Genomic DNA, 15,500 nt, shown 5'->3' on the forward strand with positions numbered 1-15,500 from the left:
CTCTCAGGGTGAGATCAGAGAGGAGGGTTGATTGTGTAGTCATTGTGTGTTGGGCTGCTAACCACGAGGTCGGCAGTTTGAAACCACGAGCAGGTCTGAGGGAAGCAGGTGAGGTTTTCTACTCCCGTAAAGAGTCTCAGAAACCGGCCGGGGCAGTTCTACCTGCTCTGTGGATGCACCGACTAGACAGCAGTGAGTTTGGCTTGGGTTCAGTGTGTGATCAGACTGTTGTAATGGAGATGGGGCTGGCCCTCCTTTTCCATGACAGGGCCGCTGGCTTAGCATTCCACAGGAGATCAGTCTGGGGGAAACCTGGGCCTGGTCTACAATCTGCCGCCACCTAGTGGGGGCACTGACTACACTTGGGTAGATGGGGTTACAGTTCCTTGACCTGGAACCAGATGGTAACGGTTGGTTAATCAGCCAGTATATACTAGATGGGTGTATTAACCCATCTACACATAGATTCTCCAATCTGTCTGGTTCTAGCTCATTATAATCCAGCCTAGCAAGTGAATGGAGTCCCAGGGAGATACAAATGTGTAACCTGCTCAGCTGCTAACTGGAAGGTTGGGGGCCTGGGTCCACCCAGAGGCACCTCAGCAGCGAAGCCTGGTGATCTGAATTGGAAAGGCCAACCACGGAAAGCCCCCCCCCCCGTGGCACGGTTATGGTCTGACACGCGTGGGGTGGCTGTGAGCTGGGACTGACCTGGCAACGACTGGTGACCTGTGGACAGTGAAAATGACCCAAGGCCCAGGAGACTGGGGCTCCAGACCTGCTCTTCCCTGTGCTGGCTTTGTGACTTCGGTCCCAAAGCATCTCTCCTGCAGGGCCTCAGCTTCCCACATCCAAAGAAGGGGATGGAGCCCGACTCTGTCCACTGAGAGTGCCCTCAGAGCAGGGTGAGGATGTGTTTGGCTACAGAATGGGATCTTTGGTATTAAGGAGATCGGCTTTATTATTTTTCTAAAACTTGCTGCCTGTGACAGCATCTCTGTTGCCATAGCAATGCAGCGTGGAAAGGAGTGATGTCATACGACATCACCATGGAAACCACAGGAACAACGATGCTCTCATAAACAATGGAGCTCATCACCACTGTGTGGGCATCTGGAGGGAGGGTGGAAGGTTCTCTCCCCAAGTTGATTGCAATTCCCCGAAAAGGGGTGACTGCGATTAGAAGACGGTGGCTAGTGGGCCTTTCAGCTCAACCACTTACTACTCTAGTTCCTGCCGGGCCATGTTTACCATCGGTTCTGCCTCTCGTGGCCCGTCCATCCACTCTGGGAACTTGCGTAGCAGCCTTAGAACTGTAGCATTAAAACCAAGACCAGAGAAGGAGGAGTGGGCAATGGTTTACTTGAAAAGGCAAAGGTTCATTTAGGGCTTAGCTGCCCAGAGATTCCCTCTCTCCCTTTATGGCTGGACCATCATACCTACAGGCTGGACGTGTGGACTGGCGCCCTTGGAGTGTTCTCTATTCTCTCCACCTTGGGTGGTTCCTGTCCTGGACGGGTCCTTGGGTTAGTCCCAGATTTCACGCCCTTGCACTTGGAACTGCTCCTTGATGTCTCCCTTTGCCAAATGGACAGGGACACTGGTCTCATGATCTTTGGGTGGCCCCCTTGTAGGGTCCCTTGTTTACTTTTCTAAACCAAATGGTGCATGAGGTCCCAGCTTTGGTGGAAGGAGTGCCTATTTCTCTCCCAGAAAGATCCAGCACCAGCGAAGGCCCAGATCGCTCACTCTCCTCCACTCCCTGCCCTGCTTCGTACTCAGGAAAGGCCTGCCGTAAGCGCCACCGTCCTGTAAGACCCTGCCGTGTGTGCCCACCCAATGCAAGTACTCAGCTGCTAGAGGTGGCTGGAGGTCAGTTGGCTGGGCCCAAGCTCCTCTAGAGTGATTTGGTCTGGCTTCTTCCTGCTCTTCAAAAAGTTGAGGATTGGTTTGAATAACAGGTTGGCACTAAGGCCTCCTCTCTCTTCCTCCTCCAGCCTGGGCCTTTTCATTGTGTCTTATGAGGTCAGACCCCCACCCTCGCTTTACGCATAAGGGATGGTCTACAAAGCTGCCTCCTTGTCTCTGGGACCCTCTTCATTTGGTCGTGGGGCCCTATCCAGAGTCCACTCACTGTCAGCCTTTGCATTCAAAGCCAGCAATGGGTGTAGGACAGAGAACTTTTCTAAGGTCCCTGGTCAGTACCTATTGTCTTTCTTCTAGTCCTCCTTTCACTGTGATAGGCTGTGGAAGGGAGTGTGTGTATGCTGGGGGTTGTCAAGGAAGCCTGGTTGGGATCAGAGGCCGTGGAGAGTGAGGGCCATCTAGTTTAATCCAGTAGCATCTAAGGAGGGCATGAGTCGGAATCCACTCTGTGGTCGAGGTCCTGGCTTCCTAGTTTCCTGTGTTCTGCGGGTCACTGTGCCAGCACCCCTAGTGAAACCGAAAAGATTAAGGCACAGTTCCTGTCTCAAGAGCCCATGGAGTCATGGAGGAGAGTCACAGGCCCACAGGCAGACCCAAGGCCCAACTCATTCTGATAGGTGCTTACAGCTGGTGGGCGCTGCAGTTGTAGAACTTGAACTCCGTGCTGACAAAAATCTTCCCCGTCTCCTTGGATCTCAGCTGCAATTCTAGCCCAAACCAGTCTGGAGAAAGAAAAGACAAGGGGGGAGGTGAGGGCTGCAGCCCTCAGACAGGATGGGACTAATGAATCCTCTCTTCCCCTCCCCCCAAAACTCCTATTGATTCCGTTAAGCCATCAGACGCAGACGGCAGGGAGAGAGTAGCCAGGCAGACCCCACGGAGCCCCTTGTTGGGGTTATGTATCCTCAGACACTGAAAGACATTTAGGGCTATGAGTCCGGTCACCCAACCCCCCAAGAACCCACTGAACCCTGAGCCCCTAAACCCACTGAACACTGAACAATTCCCATGTTCTAAAGGGGTGGGAGGTTTGGTAAGACCGCAGCGTCCACTCACAGGAGGCAAAGGTCCTCTGGCTTCCTGAATCTTGCCCTGGGGCCCCGGTTTGCTTCCAAGCCCTAACCAATCCCCTATGTTCTTCTTCAAGTCTGACATAAGAGAGCTCAGTGGGGTGGCTTCAGGGCCTGCCCCTACCCAGTCCTCAACAACTGGCATCACAGCAAGGTCGCACGAGACACGCAAGAGGGATGGGGACCCTTCTTACCTTGATCCAGAGGGATGACAGGGACATCCTTGGGTCCAGGGGACATGCAGATGACCTGGTTCCCAGTCACCTGTCCCTCCACCTCTGTCAGGTTCCCAAAGGCACAGGCAACTCCCCCGGACAGGTCGGGAGCATCACTCACAATCAGGCTGAGCTGTGGGTGGAGGACAGAGGCTCAGGAGAAAAAGGGACAGGGCGGCAGAGGAGGACTAGAGGCCTGGTAACCCAGGCTCACCCTGCCACCAACTGCTTTTTCTGCAACCTCTCCAACTTCATTTGTAAGAGCAGGTGCACGCTAGTCTAGGTGGTCTTCTGCCTCTGACACTGCTGTCTCAGTGGAGCTGACGAGTGGATGCACTGTGCCTGTTACCAGGGGCCCTTAGACCCACTCAGGCCCATGGTCAGAGCAGAACCTGGCCCTGTAGGTTTTCTGTGGAAGACTTTTCCAAGGCGGACCACCAGGCCTTTCTTCCAAGGTGCCTCTGGGTGAACTCAGACCTCCCGTTTTCAGTTAGCCCCTAAATGGGTTAACCATGTGCAGCACGTTAGGGACCCCACCTGTGTGATGGGCCAACACTATTTGTTTGTTTCTCAGCCTCTGGCGCGGAGGGTGACTAGTAGGAAAGTGACCAAATTCATCTCAGACCCTGTTCATTTTGACATGACACAGACGAGCATTCATTGCAAGGGGCCATGCAAATCTGAACGCCAACCAAAAGCTGAGCCCGCAAGACACAAGGCATTGGTCTGGGCTCAGGGAGCATGAGTGCCATCGGTCCAGAGCTTCACCAGGCCTGGTGCACCAGCCGCTCATTCTGGCTGGGCATCAGCACTGCCTCCCGAGTTGGTGGGATTCTCACAGTGTCTGCTTCTCAGGCCCTGTGGTGTTTGTTCTCTGCTCACTAGAGCGGGGCAGTAGGTTCACGAGAGGCTTCAGGGGTCAGAGAAAGACTGGGCAGTGGACAACAAAGACTCAGATGATGTCTGCAATCGCCCGTGGGTTCCAATGACCGAGGCCAGTGATGTCCAGCTGTTTCGAGTCTGAAGACCCTCCTTCGAATGGGAACACAGTCACAGACTCATAGGAGACTGTTGATGGAGAAACTACCCAGAGGCAAAAGCCTGCTCCGAATCTGAGCAATATTCTCTGAATTTGTGCATCCGTCAGAGGGAGTCCTGGCGGCCCGGTGGCTAAGCATTTAGCTGCCAACCCCCAGGACAGCCCTGGACCCATCCCCTACTCTGTGGGAGACATAGCTTCCAGCCAGGTTACAGCCTTGGAAACCCCATGGGGCAGTGCTGCTCTGGCCTGCAGGGTGGGTGTCACCTGGATGGCAGTGGGGTTGTGGGTATTTAAAACTATAGGTGAGCAATGTGACTGAGCCCATCGGCCCGTGGGGAGAGCCGGGGAAGGCTCATGGTGAGAGCAACCCTGTGGCCTCACCTGTGGGGCCCACCTAGACAGGTCTCCCTTTGCTGTCTCCTGGCCCCAAGCAGCGCTGGTCTGCAGTGGGCTTCCCAGTCCCCATGGGTATTTTTACATGGTTTCCACATACATTTGTCTGCCCCCCTTTGGTGTCCAGGGGGCCAAGAGACATAGACACAAAATCCCATGTTTGTTCCCTCAGTGTTGAACTTGCCCCTCCCCTTTATAAGTAGTAAAGAATGAAGCAAGAATCATTGAAGGTCCGCTAATTAACATTTGTGGATGCTCATAAAGCCTTCAGGATGAAATAGTGAAGAGTCGAAGGACATGAAATATTTTGGGTTGATCTTGACAGTTGGTTAAGGGACATTTTATTCTTTCTCTCTGACACACACACACACACACACACACACACACACACACACACACACACACACACACACACACTGGCTTCCCTGGGGGATGTAGTGATGGGGGGACTGCAAACACAGCACGTGACTTAGGCGGCGTGCGTGGCGCTGTGTTGGAGCGGGTGGCAGCGCAGTTGCCTGTTATTAAATGTGAGCTCCGTATTTACAATGCAGATCAATGAGTGATGAATTTGCAGGGAGCTTGGAAAGCGACCGACCGACTGCTCCCGTCTACAACAGGAGTCACGACAGGTTTTCTGTAAATGGGAGCGTGCGCAACGTTTACCGTCTAATCGATTTACAAATCCCCGCGCACGTGCTGCGCTGAAGGAACACACCCACCCGTGTGCGTGCGCCCCGCAGCCGGCCCCGGCTCCTCCCCGTGGAGTTACTTACCAGGCGGCTGTGCTCAGACACGGAGATGCTGCCGGGATGCACTGCAAGGCTCAAGCACTCGCCCAGGCTGGCAGCAAATCGATGCGGCTCCAGGGCTCGCTGGCACTTGTCTCTGCGGGAGCACCTGCCGAAAACACAGGTTCACACAAGATCAGGCCTCTGAGCCGCGCATGTCCGGCTCCGCTGCCGCTTGGGGACATATTGAAGAGGGGCCTGCTCTCCCCAGTCTCATTAGGACTTCCATGGGGTTCCCGCAGCTTTTTTAACTCCCAGGCCAACTCCATGGCAGCTCAGGGCAGACTAGGAGGAGCGGGACTTGCTCCCACCAAGTTCATCCATGAAGACTGGTAGTGGTGGTGGGTGGGTGCCGTGGTGTGGAGTGAGACTCACAGCCCCTGTGTGGCAGAGTGGAACTGTCCGTGGGGCTTTGCTGGCGGTGATCCTCACAGGAGCAGATGGTTCTGGCTCTCTCCCACGGAACCGCGGGGTGGGTTCAAACTGCCCACCTTGAGGTTAGTAGCTCCGTGCTTAACCATTGTGCCACCAGGGTTTCGATTCACATAGAGACTCACCCTTGGGAAAACTGGGGTGGAGGCGGGGAGGGTGTGATGGTGAGATGAGTGAGTGAGGGAAGTCTGGGGACACGGACAGGTAGTCTGATAAGGGGCTGAGAATATGAACTTTGGTTCATAAATTGTCCTGTTCTAACCTCCGCTGTATTACCTACAGACCATGGCTCATTGAGAAAGTTACTTGTATCACTGAGCCTCAGTTCCCTCAACCATAAAGTAGGGATGATGATGATGAGGAGGAGGAGGAGGAGGAGGAAGAGGAGGAAGAAGAGAAGGAGGAGGAGGAGGAGAAGACCCTGGCTCACAGGGCTGATGCAAGGATGGAAGGCGTTAGAGCTTGGGCACTGGCTGGGTGGTGTCTCAGTGTTGGTCCATCTTGGACTCCCACTGATGGTCAATCAGATCAAGTGTCCTGCAGAGGGACGGAAGGGAGCAGGAGAGGGTCAAAGCGATGCGGGACAAGCGTGCATGTGTCATTGTGGCTGGATTAATGGCTCTTTGAAGGCTGGAGCCATGTTTTATTCATTGGGATTGTCTACCTGTCACATGGTGTGCTTTAAATAAGTGTTTGTGGTGTGAAATAATGCCTGGAGACAGAGACAGACAAGGAGGCGCGGCCAGGGCTGCCTCTGTCAGAAAGCTGCGTGGCTGCTTCTCCGACATCTCCATCCCTGGCTCCAGGCTCCTCCACCCACTGAGGCCGGTGGGCCTGGTGATACCTGCCCATAGGAGCCCCTGGCCACTGCCTGCCATGTCACTCAGACAGCAGCCCCGGTGGTTGGTCCTATTCCAAACCTAACAGCCACCAGGGCACGAAGGGACCGCACAATGAAGCAGTGATTCGGACACCGCCTCCCCCAGGCCCCCTCCCCGCCTTCCTTTCCAGGCCCATAATGGATCTAAATATGAATGCTGTCAAAGAAAAGAATTATGGAGGTTTAAGTGAATCCTTAAGATAGCTCTAAAGTGAGCTCTTGACTGGAGCCTTTATCTCATTGACTCACTGAAATGGCTCTTTTTTATCATACTATTTATGGCAACAGCCCTAACAGAGATAAATAGCCTCTTAGACAATAACACACTTGCGAGAGCAAGGCACACAGAAGAGACTGGAGGTTTCAAATCCCTCCGCTCCCCGCCCCCAGACCCAGAGGCTCTCCAGCAAGCTCCCTCAACCGGCCAGCGGGATCGCAGGCAGTTTGTCTTGCGTGGCGTGTGGGCCTGGCATCTCCTCATTCCCCTTTAATGTGGCAGGTGGTGATGGCTCTGTGGAAGGGCGTGACAGGAGGGCCCGAGGAAGGGGAGAAGGTCCTGGAAGGGAGAAATTGCTGGATGTAAACAGAAACCTCCCCCTCCCCCTACTGACTCCCCATTGCCCTTTCTGGAGGCAGAGAGGATGGAAGGAGCAGGGTGTCTCCACAGGGGGAAGACTTCTCTGACACTAGGTAGGTAGTTCAGGGGGAAGAGGAAATGGGGGCTCTGCTGATGTCGGCAGACCTGAACCAGGTGGGTGATGGGAGTGGCCGGGGATGCAGAGGTGACTCACAGGTTTATAGGTGTTTCTGGAAGTTGAGGCAAGCAGATGCTCTTGACATTGAGTGAATGTCCAACCCAATCTATACTTTTAGACCATTCTACATTCGAGAAGTTTCTGCAGGCACTGGAGCTGGGAGGGTGGCATGGATGGAATGGCGGCTCCACTTAGACAGGGTCGTTTGGACACCCTTCACTGAGGTGAGGTGGGGCTGTGGGATTCTCTGAGGAAAGTGCTGGCCCTGCGGAGAGAGCTGGCCAGTGGGGAGGCCAGTCTTCAGGAAGGAAACCCTGTGTACCCTCAGTCGCCATCCCTGGTGTGGTGTCAGCAGCCTCGTGGCCAATTGTCTGGCCTACATGGAAACGTGCTGTCTGGGGGTTGGTAAGAGCTTCTGTGGGAAAGTTTGAGGCATCTCATACCTCCAAACCCAAGCTGGAAGTGCAGCCTTCAGTGACTCCAATCCAGTCCAGATTTTGCATCTGCAAGGCGCCTCCCTCCCTCCCTTTTCCCCTCCCTCCCAGCCCTCCAGACACCTGCTACAGAGGCTGGAAGCCAAGAGCTATTGTGTAGGACCCTGAACCCTGGCCCTCTGCCTCGCCTCCACCCCAAAATGGGTGCATTTCACAGAGATGCTCAGCAGGCTGGCCCTGAGCCATGGGGTTTCCACCTCCAGCGGGCAACTGAATTCCCTGCCAGCTCAGGCCTTTCTGGTTTCACCCTTTTTCTCCCTCTGGGCCTCCAGGAATTAGGAAGTTTAAGTGTGATTTTGCATTTCTATTGAGCTGGTATTCAATGGCAGGCGATGTATCTGAATAGGGATGGGAAGCCAGTCGGAGTGCCCGTAGACTTCTTGGAATCATAAAATAATGAGGGCAGAAGGGCCCTCCCCGGGGTACAGAGCCCACAATAATGATTTTGATTTGTGTCGCCTTTTCTGAGCTTCCTTATTTCCAAAGCATTTATTATTCCATTTAAGCCTCTCAATTCACCTGCGAGGAAGCCAGGGCCTGGAGTTGCCAGTGGGTTCCTCCAGGGCCACACACAGCAGTTAACTGGAACCCCCACCTCCAAACCCTGGGCTCAACCCTCTGCACGCTTTGGGCCAGACTGAGAAGGCTCCTGGGAAACGTGGGGATCCACCCCCACCCCCAACCCCCAGCTCCTCCTGTGGGTCCTTCCAGCCATGCTACTCTTCCCTGTATTGACAGGGAGGCAGACACAGGACTTCGGAGCAGCTAGAGGGACAGAACTTGGAAGCAAAATGAGAGGCAGAAGGCCGGCGGCTCTGCCTGCCCTCGGAAGGAAGTCCTTGCCATCAACTCTGGGACCACCTAGAGAATTTGCTGTGGTCAGGGGAGAGCCATTCCCCTCTTCCTGAAAATCACTCTCATGTCCCCTCCAGCACTTGGCCATCCCTGCATCCCAGGCCCCTTCTCAGGGGATGCCCCAAACTTACATGTTGTGCAGGGCACACCAGCCGCAGTGAGGGTCCCCGGAGCTCAGGCACTCCCCACATGTCGTGTACTGTTCACAGGATTCCACGGGGACTCTGGTGACCTGGCAGAGGAGAATGTGGTGAGAGCCGGCTATGACAGCCTACCCCTGGAGGGGGCACCCTGGGAGGGAAGACAGTGGCCTCATGTTCTCATCCGTTTGCCCAGCATAAGGCCGTCGGTCTCTGCAGAAGATATCTCCAAGGTGTGTTGGCCAGGCAACAAACGAGAAGAACCCCCCAAAACCATGTGCCCGAGGACTAACTGTAGCTCAAGGTGACCTCACGTGTCCAGGACTGTGCTTTGGGGCTTTCAACACCAGGCTTTTGGGGAAGCAGGTGGCTGCGCCTTTCTTCTGAGGGACACCTTGGTGAGCATGAACCTCCAACCTTCAGGTTTGCAGTTGAAGACATTAACCATCTGCTCTGCCCATTGAATCCCCAATCCAGTGACTTTTGAGTCATTTTTGATGCATGAAGACCCCATGCGTGTCAGAGTAGAACTGTGTTCTCTAAGGTGTTTAAGAATTGGGAGGAGGGCGGGAAGGGGGAGTGCCAGATGTTTCTTCTGAGGCCCCTGTGGGCAGATGGGACACCGCCAACCCTGCGGCGTGACTGAGTGTGTTACCCCCCAGCTCTGCTGAGGGATTCCATTTTAGCCCGAGGTAGAAGCACATCCTTACATCGCTTTTTTCCTATCACTAGCGTCCTCCCAAATGCTGGGGCTAGCAGCGGCGAGTACTGAAAATGGCCAACTCTGTTGAAAGGGTATTGCGTGGCTCCAACTCTTCTCTGAAGAGCTTTCAGCTGGGCTCGGGCTGAAACATCCCACCTGCACAGAGGACATTTAAAAGGGGCGAGCCGGAGAAACTTTTCCCATCACACACACATAATATTCACAGTACGGCACAGTCTCTTTACATGCAAGCAAATATACCACCTGGATTCAATTATCTCATTCTCTGATGTCTGCAATTCAGTCTCTCTAGTAAATCTCCCAGCCTTTGAAAGGTCTGGCTCAATGGGAACTCCACGGAGACAAGCTGCCTGCCGGATTCTGTCTTACTGGGGAAAATGGGAATTTGCGGAGCAAGACTCTGCCCTCCTTGCAAACTCCTTCTCGCTTCCCAGGGTGGCCCTGCAGGGACGCCAGCTCAGTCTGTCTGTTTGCACTTGACTCGCTCCTACCTGTCCAGTGTGCGTGACAATCAAGGCCAGGCCAGAGGCTCAAAGGACTGAGGCTTTCTATTTGCTCAGTCCCAGGTATGTATTGCTGGCTGCGGCAGGAGGCTTTGGAGCTGCGAAAACATTTGTGGGCCTGGGAATGGGTTCTCATAGTCTAGGGCACAGAGGTCCCCCACCTAGTGGATGTGTGAACCTCGGTGAAAATGTAGCCCGGGGCCCAGCAGCTCATAGCTCTGCCTCGTGTGTGTGTGTGTGTGTGTGTGTGTGTGTGTGTGTGTAGGATGTGATGGAGCTGCCCTTCGCAGCATCCTCCTGAGAGGCTCAGGAGGAATCCTAACAGTGTTCCTTCCTCCCATGCTTACCAGATGTCAGCGGTGTGGGGGCACCAAACCACTGCTGTCCAATGGAGAGCACGGGGCAAGCAGGAGGACAGGGATCCCACCCTTGCCGAGGTCACTGCAGTCCAGGGGAAGTTAGTCATGACAAGCTGCCAACTGTTCTCCTGTGCTAAGTGCTGATGCAGGGGGCTGGTGGGAGCCCTGGCAGCCATGGGAACATAGAGGAGGGTGCCCAGGAAAGCTTGCTGGGAGGAAGGAGCCAGGGGAATGAGGGAGGGGGCGGGCAGAGTTGAGGAATAAGAGCGTGGCATTCCAACCAGAGGGATTGCCACAAATTAAAGTAAACCCAGACAAAGCAAACTTGTGGCTACCTCATTCGCCCCACACACGATGAGCACGCAGGACAGGGAGAACAGTCCTATAGGGTTTGCCAGGCTGTAAGTGTCTCTGGCTGTGGACAGCTGTAGCTTTCCTTCATGAAGCAGCTGGTGGGGTTGAACTTGACTTTTCAGTCAGCGTAGTGCTTTAAGGGGCTGGGCTACCAGAGTTCCTTGAAAATGGGTAGGTTCACTATTACGTGAGTGTCAGGTGTACCAGGGATGGGGCCAGGCACGAGGTGTAAGCCGCGGTCAGATCCTGAAAGGTCTTGTGCATCAGTCAGCCCAAGGGGCTTTCCTTTCCTCAGATGGGGGCTCGTGCTTATTTCTCAACCCTTACCCTTACCTGCACCCCCACCCCCACTACATGGTGAGCACTACCTGTTCAGTAAGTGATCTCACTAACTTTAAGCATCCCTAACCTCTCCGTCTCATGGACTTTGGACGTGTTATCCAGAGGGACCACCCATTGTGATTGATAGATGGTCCGTGTGAAAAAGGAAGACTCTCCACAGGACAGACTGACACCATGGTGGCAGCAATGGGAGCAAGGATACAAGTCTGAACAGTGGACCAAGGCTGCACAGTGTTTTATCTTGTTGCACCGGCTGCCTATCAGTCAGACCGGGCTTCACAATGCCTAGCAACCTCCTCGCTTTGACGAGTCCTGGTAGAACAGTGGGCCGAACATTGGGCTGCTACCCCAAAGGTTAGTGGTTTGAACCCTACAACTGCTCTGTGGGAGTGGGATGAGGCCGTCTGCCTCTGTAAAGAGTTACAGCCTCAAAGACCCTATGCAGCAGTTTTACTCTGTCCTTTGAGGCCATAGGCCACTCTGAGGCAGAATAGACATGACCGCCATGCGTCTGCTTTAGGTTTGGGGTGTGGTGGCTCTCTTTAATAATGAAAGTGAACCCTCTCGGTATAGGTGGAGCTCACTGGTTTGGAATGGCTCCTGTGTACCAGACTGATGACACTGGAGAGTGTGTCAGTTCAACATCAGCTGGCAGGGCAGGCAGGAGCTAAGGAGGACGAATTTGGCCAGGGCCTGCCTGTAGTGTGAGCTCTCAGAGGTCCCCGCCTGGGGGGATTTAGAGCTCAGATCTCTGCAACTTACTCTACTGGGGGTGCTATGCACCCAGAAAGCATTCCCAGAAGGGTCACCAGAATGGGGGGGACCCAGTGGCCACATCTGAGGTGCAGCTGATAGATTTTGGAGGTGCGTTCAGCCCAAAGACGAGGACCGTCAGGGTAGCCATGAAGGCAGGTGCCCGTGTTTGGAGGGCAGCGATGGAGCTCCACTAGGACTAGGGTGAAGCCTTTCGGGAAAGCTCAATATACGGAACACAGGGTGGTCCAACAATGCAACAGCCCTCGTTTTGCAAAGGAGCACCCATGGAGGGGGCTCTGCCAGGGAGACTGGGAAGGCTGCCTGGTGCTGTTAGAAGCCACTGAGTCATAGCCACCCTGGGCATGTAGCTGTTGGCCGTGGGAACGAATCGGGCTCATGGTGACCTCCGGAGAACTGTACTGGGTAGCCTTTCCAATGGCTGTTATGTTTTGGAACTAGGTCCCCAGACCTTTCTTCTGAGGCACATGTGGGTGGCCAGAAACCTACAGCTCTTTGCTTAGCAGCTGTGGGCATTAACAGAGACCATGTATAATGCAACAAAACGTTGCCCAGCCTTAGGGCCCGGAGTCCAAAGCTGTGCTGTTGTGTGGTGATGGATTCCAACTCAGAGGGACCCCTGCGACAGAGCAGAACTGTCCCCCCAGGGTGGACTGGGCTCTCATCTCTGTGGTAGTGGATGCCGTATTTTCCTCACGGATTCAGGCTGGTAGGTCTGAACTTCCATTACACCAACAGAGGGGCTTGTTCCCAACTCAAAGGGACCCTATTCCCATTTGCAAGACTGTAAAACCTTGACAGGAGCAGACAGCCTTATCTTTCTCTCCCGGAGTGGCTCGAACTGCCAACCTTCCGATTAGCAGCATACCGGTAGCCTAGCCCACCGCAGTCAATGCCAACACCCTAGGATTCTATTCACCGTAGTTTATCTCACTCCTTCCCGAAAGAAACTGTGTCTGATTCTTGTCCTGTACAACCCGTACGGTGAAAAGATAACATCCAACCACAGCCGCCACCAGCCACTTCCCTTCAGTTGAAGGAACAACCCTTGAGCCCTGACTAATTTCCTGCAAGGCGGCAAGAAGCACCTTCTGACAGGTGCCCCACCGGGGATGGGGACTTTTCCAGGGTGCCTCTCCCAGGCCAGGCCTGGGGACTCTCAGCCCTTGGGAATATCAGTGACCTTAGCTGCCTGGCCTGCTTCCGCTGCCCCCTCCACCCCCCACCCTCCGAGGCCTGAGAGCAGTAGTCCGGTGCCCGGCTTCCCTTTCTTGGGTTTCGGGCTCCTTGTGAGTGATGTCTGCATCTGGCTGGAAATTAAAACAACTGTCTGCATTGCATTTGGCCCGTCTGTCCAAACACAGCCCGGCTCTCAGCAGCTGGGGCAGGGGGCCCTGAATGGGGGCAGTGTCTCCAGCAACAAAGCCCACTTTGAGGCCAAGTGCCACAGAGATAGTGAGAACCCTGTTCTTCTCCAAACACGAAACCAAGGGCACAACTAGTTTTCCTGTTTCCTGGGCTCTCCTGGTGGGATTTCCTTCTTTCTTTTTCAATACACCGAGTTTTAACGGGAATCAGGAAATGGAGAAGGGAGCAAGAAGGGTGTTGGAAAGTGGGATTCTCTCCCTCAAGATCCAGCATCCATACACAGAACCACAGGGGAGAAAGCCTTTCCCGTTAGCTGGTTTGGCAGGGGTCTCCTCTCTCTTCCCTGTATCCAATTGTGCCTAAGGCCCTTCTTCAGCCAGTGTGGGCTGATCATGCATGGCAGGCCAGTGCTAGGAACTTCATGGGAGTAAGACAGAGTAGTAACATTGAAACACAGCCATTGCCATTGCATTTCAAGGAGACTAGCAAGCAATACAAACACTACAAAGGAAAGCCCCAGTGATACGTGCTTTAAGAGAATTCTGGAGAGAGGGCTCCGGGGACTCGGGGCCAAGAGGAAATATTTCCACGTCTGCGTTGCTCAGCACGGCAGCCACAGGTCGCAGGCGCCCCTGCCCGTCTGAAATGTGCAGCTGTGAGCTGAGAGCATGCTCCATGCTCTCCTGCTTCCGAAGAGCTGGGGCCGAGAGGCGGAAGAAGAGCATTTCTCTCATTCTGCATTGTTTTCAGTGCTGGCACACGCTGAAGAGATAATGTTTCACATCTATTTGGGGGTTAAATAAAACCGATTATGAAAATAAATTTCATCTGTTTCACATTTTCTTGAAATGTGACGCTGGACGCATTTTAAGTTACACATAGTGATTTGTGGCTTCGGTTTGTGGCTCGCGCTCTATTTCTTTTGGATAGCTGGCTGCTAGGAGGGGAATCCAGTAAGGCTTCCTGCCCTGAGATGCGGGGGCCGTGGCTGGGCCTTGAAGAATGGATAAGATTTAGACAGATGAGGATGGGGTGGTCATAGAACATTCTAGGTAGAAAGAACCATAGAAGCAAGCACAGGAAAGCTGAGTTTCTTCAGAAAACCAGGAGTGGGGACAAGAGACCAGTGAGTGTGAGTGGTAAAGGCGAGTTGGGACCAGTCTGGGAAGAACTTTGCAAAGCCCAGGGCTGGAATATGTGGACCCTCTAAGTTCCTATTCTCTCGCCCCTTCGCCAAGAGAATGCGTCATATGAGAAGGCAGCCCTGTGTCTTTTAAGTATGAGCCTCGAGCCAGCGATGCCAACAGCCCCCGGGAACTGACTAGACATGAAAACCCAGGAAGCCTCACACCCTCATCCGTTATCTTGGTCGGTCCACATTCGAGGGCCAGAGCACTGGGTTTTGACAAGCTGCGCTTCATCTGCTTGCGAAAGCCTGGGAACCACGGACAGAGGCCCCCTCAGCATCTTGAGGGCTCTGAGGGTGAGAGGCTGGAGCGAGACTTTGGGTACGGGGCCCAGGCGTTGGGTTTAGTCTCCTCCTCCAGGTGCTTCTTCAGCTTGCTAAAGTCTGAGCACCCCAAACCGAGATCCTCTCTGCTCCTTAGAGAGCGAGGGAGAAACATGGTAAAACACTGCCTTGGGGCTTCGGAAGATGGCCCACTGGCTGTGGGGAGGGAGGGTGCATAGGTGGTACACAGGTACGCTGGGGAGGAGTTTCTGCCTAGAGAGAAGCCCGTGGCAGCGGCGGTTCAGTGTAGGAGTCGCTCTTTGTATGTGGGAGACCGGGGTTTGATGAGGATATGTTGAAGCTCACGTGCAGTCGCCTCCTCTGAGTCACTGGAGGCTTGACTCCGGTTATGCGGTTGAAGCCGCTTCTCTGCCACTTCCAGACTCGGGGAGACAAAGGCAGAAAGAATGGAAGAATGCAAGGCCTGGCAACTGACTACCAATAACCAGTCACTGAACTCCCATAGGTTCCCCCCCCCTCCAATTTTTGTCCTTTCGCCATCCCCTTTTCAAAGGAAAAAAATCATACCGTAGCTCATCATTCAGGATCAATGTAGAGATCTGCTTTTGCCAG

The 15,500-nt window shown here is 54.1% G+C and overlaps 1 protein-coding gene across 1 annotated transcript in view; it reads right to left on the reverse strand.

The window, feature by feature from the left end:
* Positions 1–15,500, reverse strand: part of PLXNA2 (plexin A2) — a 254,704-nt gene that overhangs the window by 85,922 nt on the left and 153,282 nt on the right. Inside the window, exons 5-8 of the mRNA XM_075529818.1 lie at positions 8,985–9,085; positions 5,423–5,546; positions 3,191–3,344; positions 2,552–2,648 (exon numbers count right to left, since the gene is read on the reverse strand). Coding sequence (XP_075385933.1) covers positions 2,552–2,648; positions 3,191–3,344; positions 5,423–5,546; positions 8,985–9,085 — 476 coding nt within the window. The remainder of the gene's footprint in view (positions 1–2,551; positions 2,649–3,190; positions 3,345–5,422; positions 5,547–8,984; positions 9,086–15,500) is intronic.

Source organism: Tenrec ecaudatus, chromosome 1 (assembly GCF_050624435.1).
Source record: "Tenrec ecaudatus isolate mTenEca1 chromosome 1, mTenEca1.hap1, whole genome shotgun sequence".
In the NCBI taxonomy this organism is placed as follows: domain Eukaryota; kingdom Metazoa; phylum Chordata; class Mammalia; order Afrosoricida; family Tenrecidae; genus Tenrec; species Tenrec ecaudatus.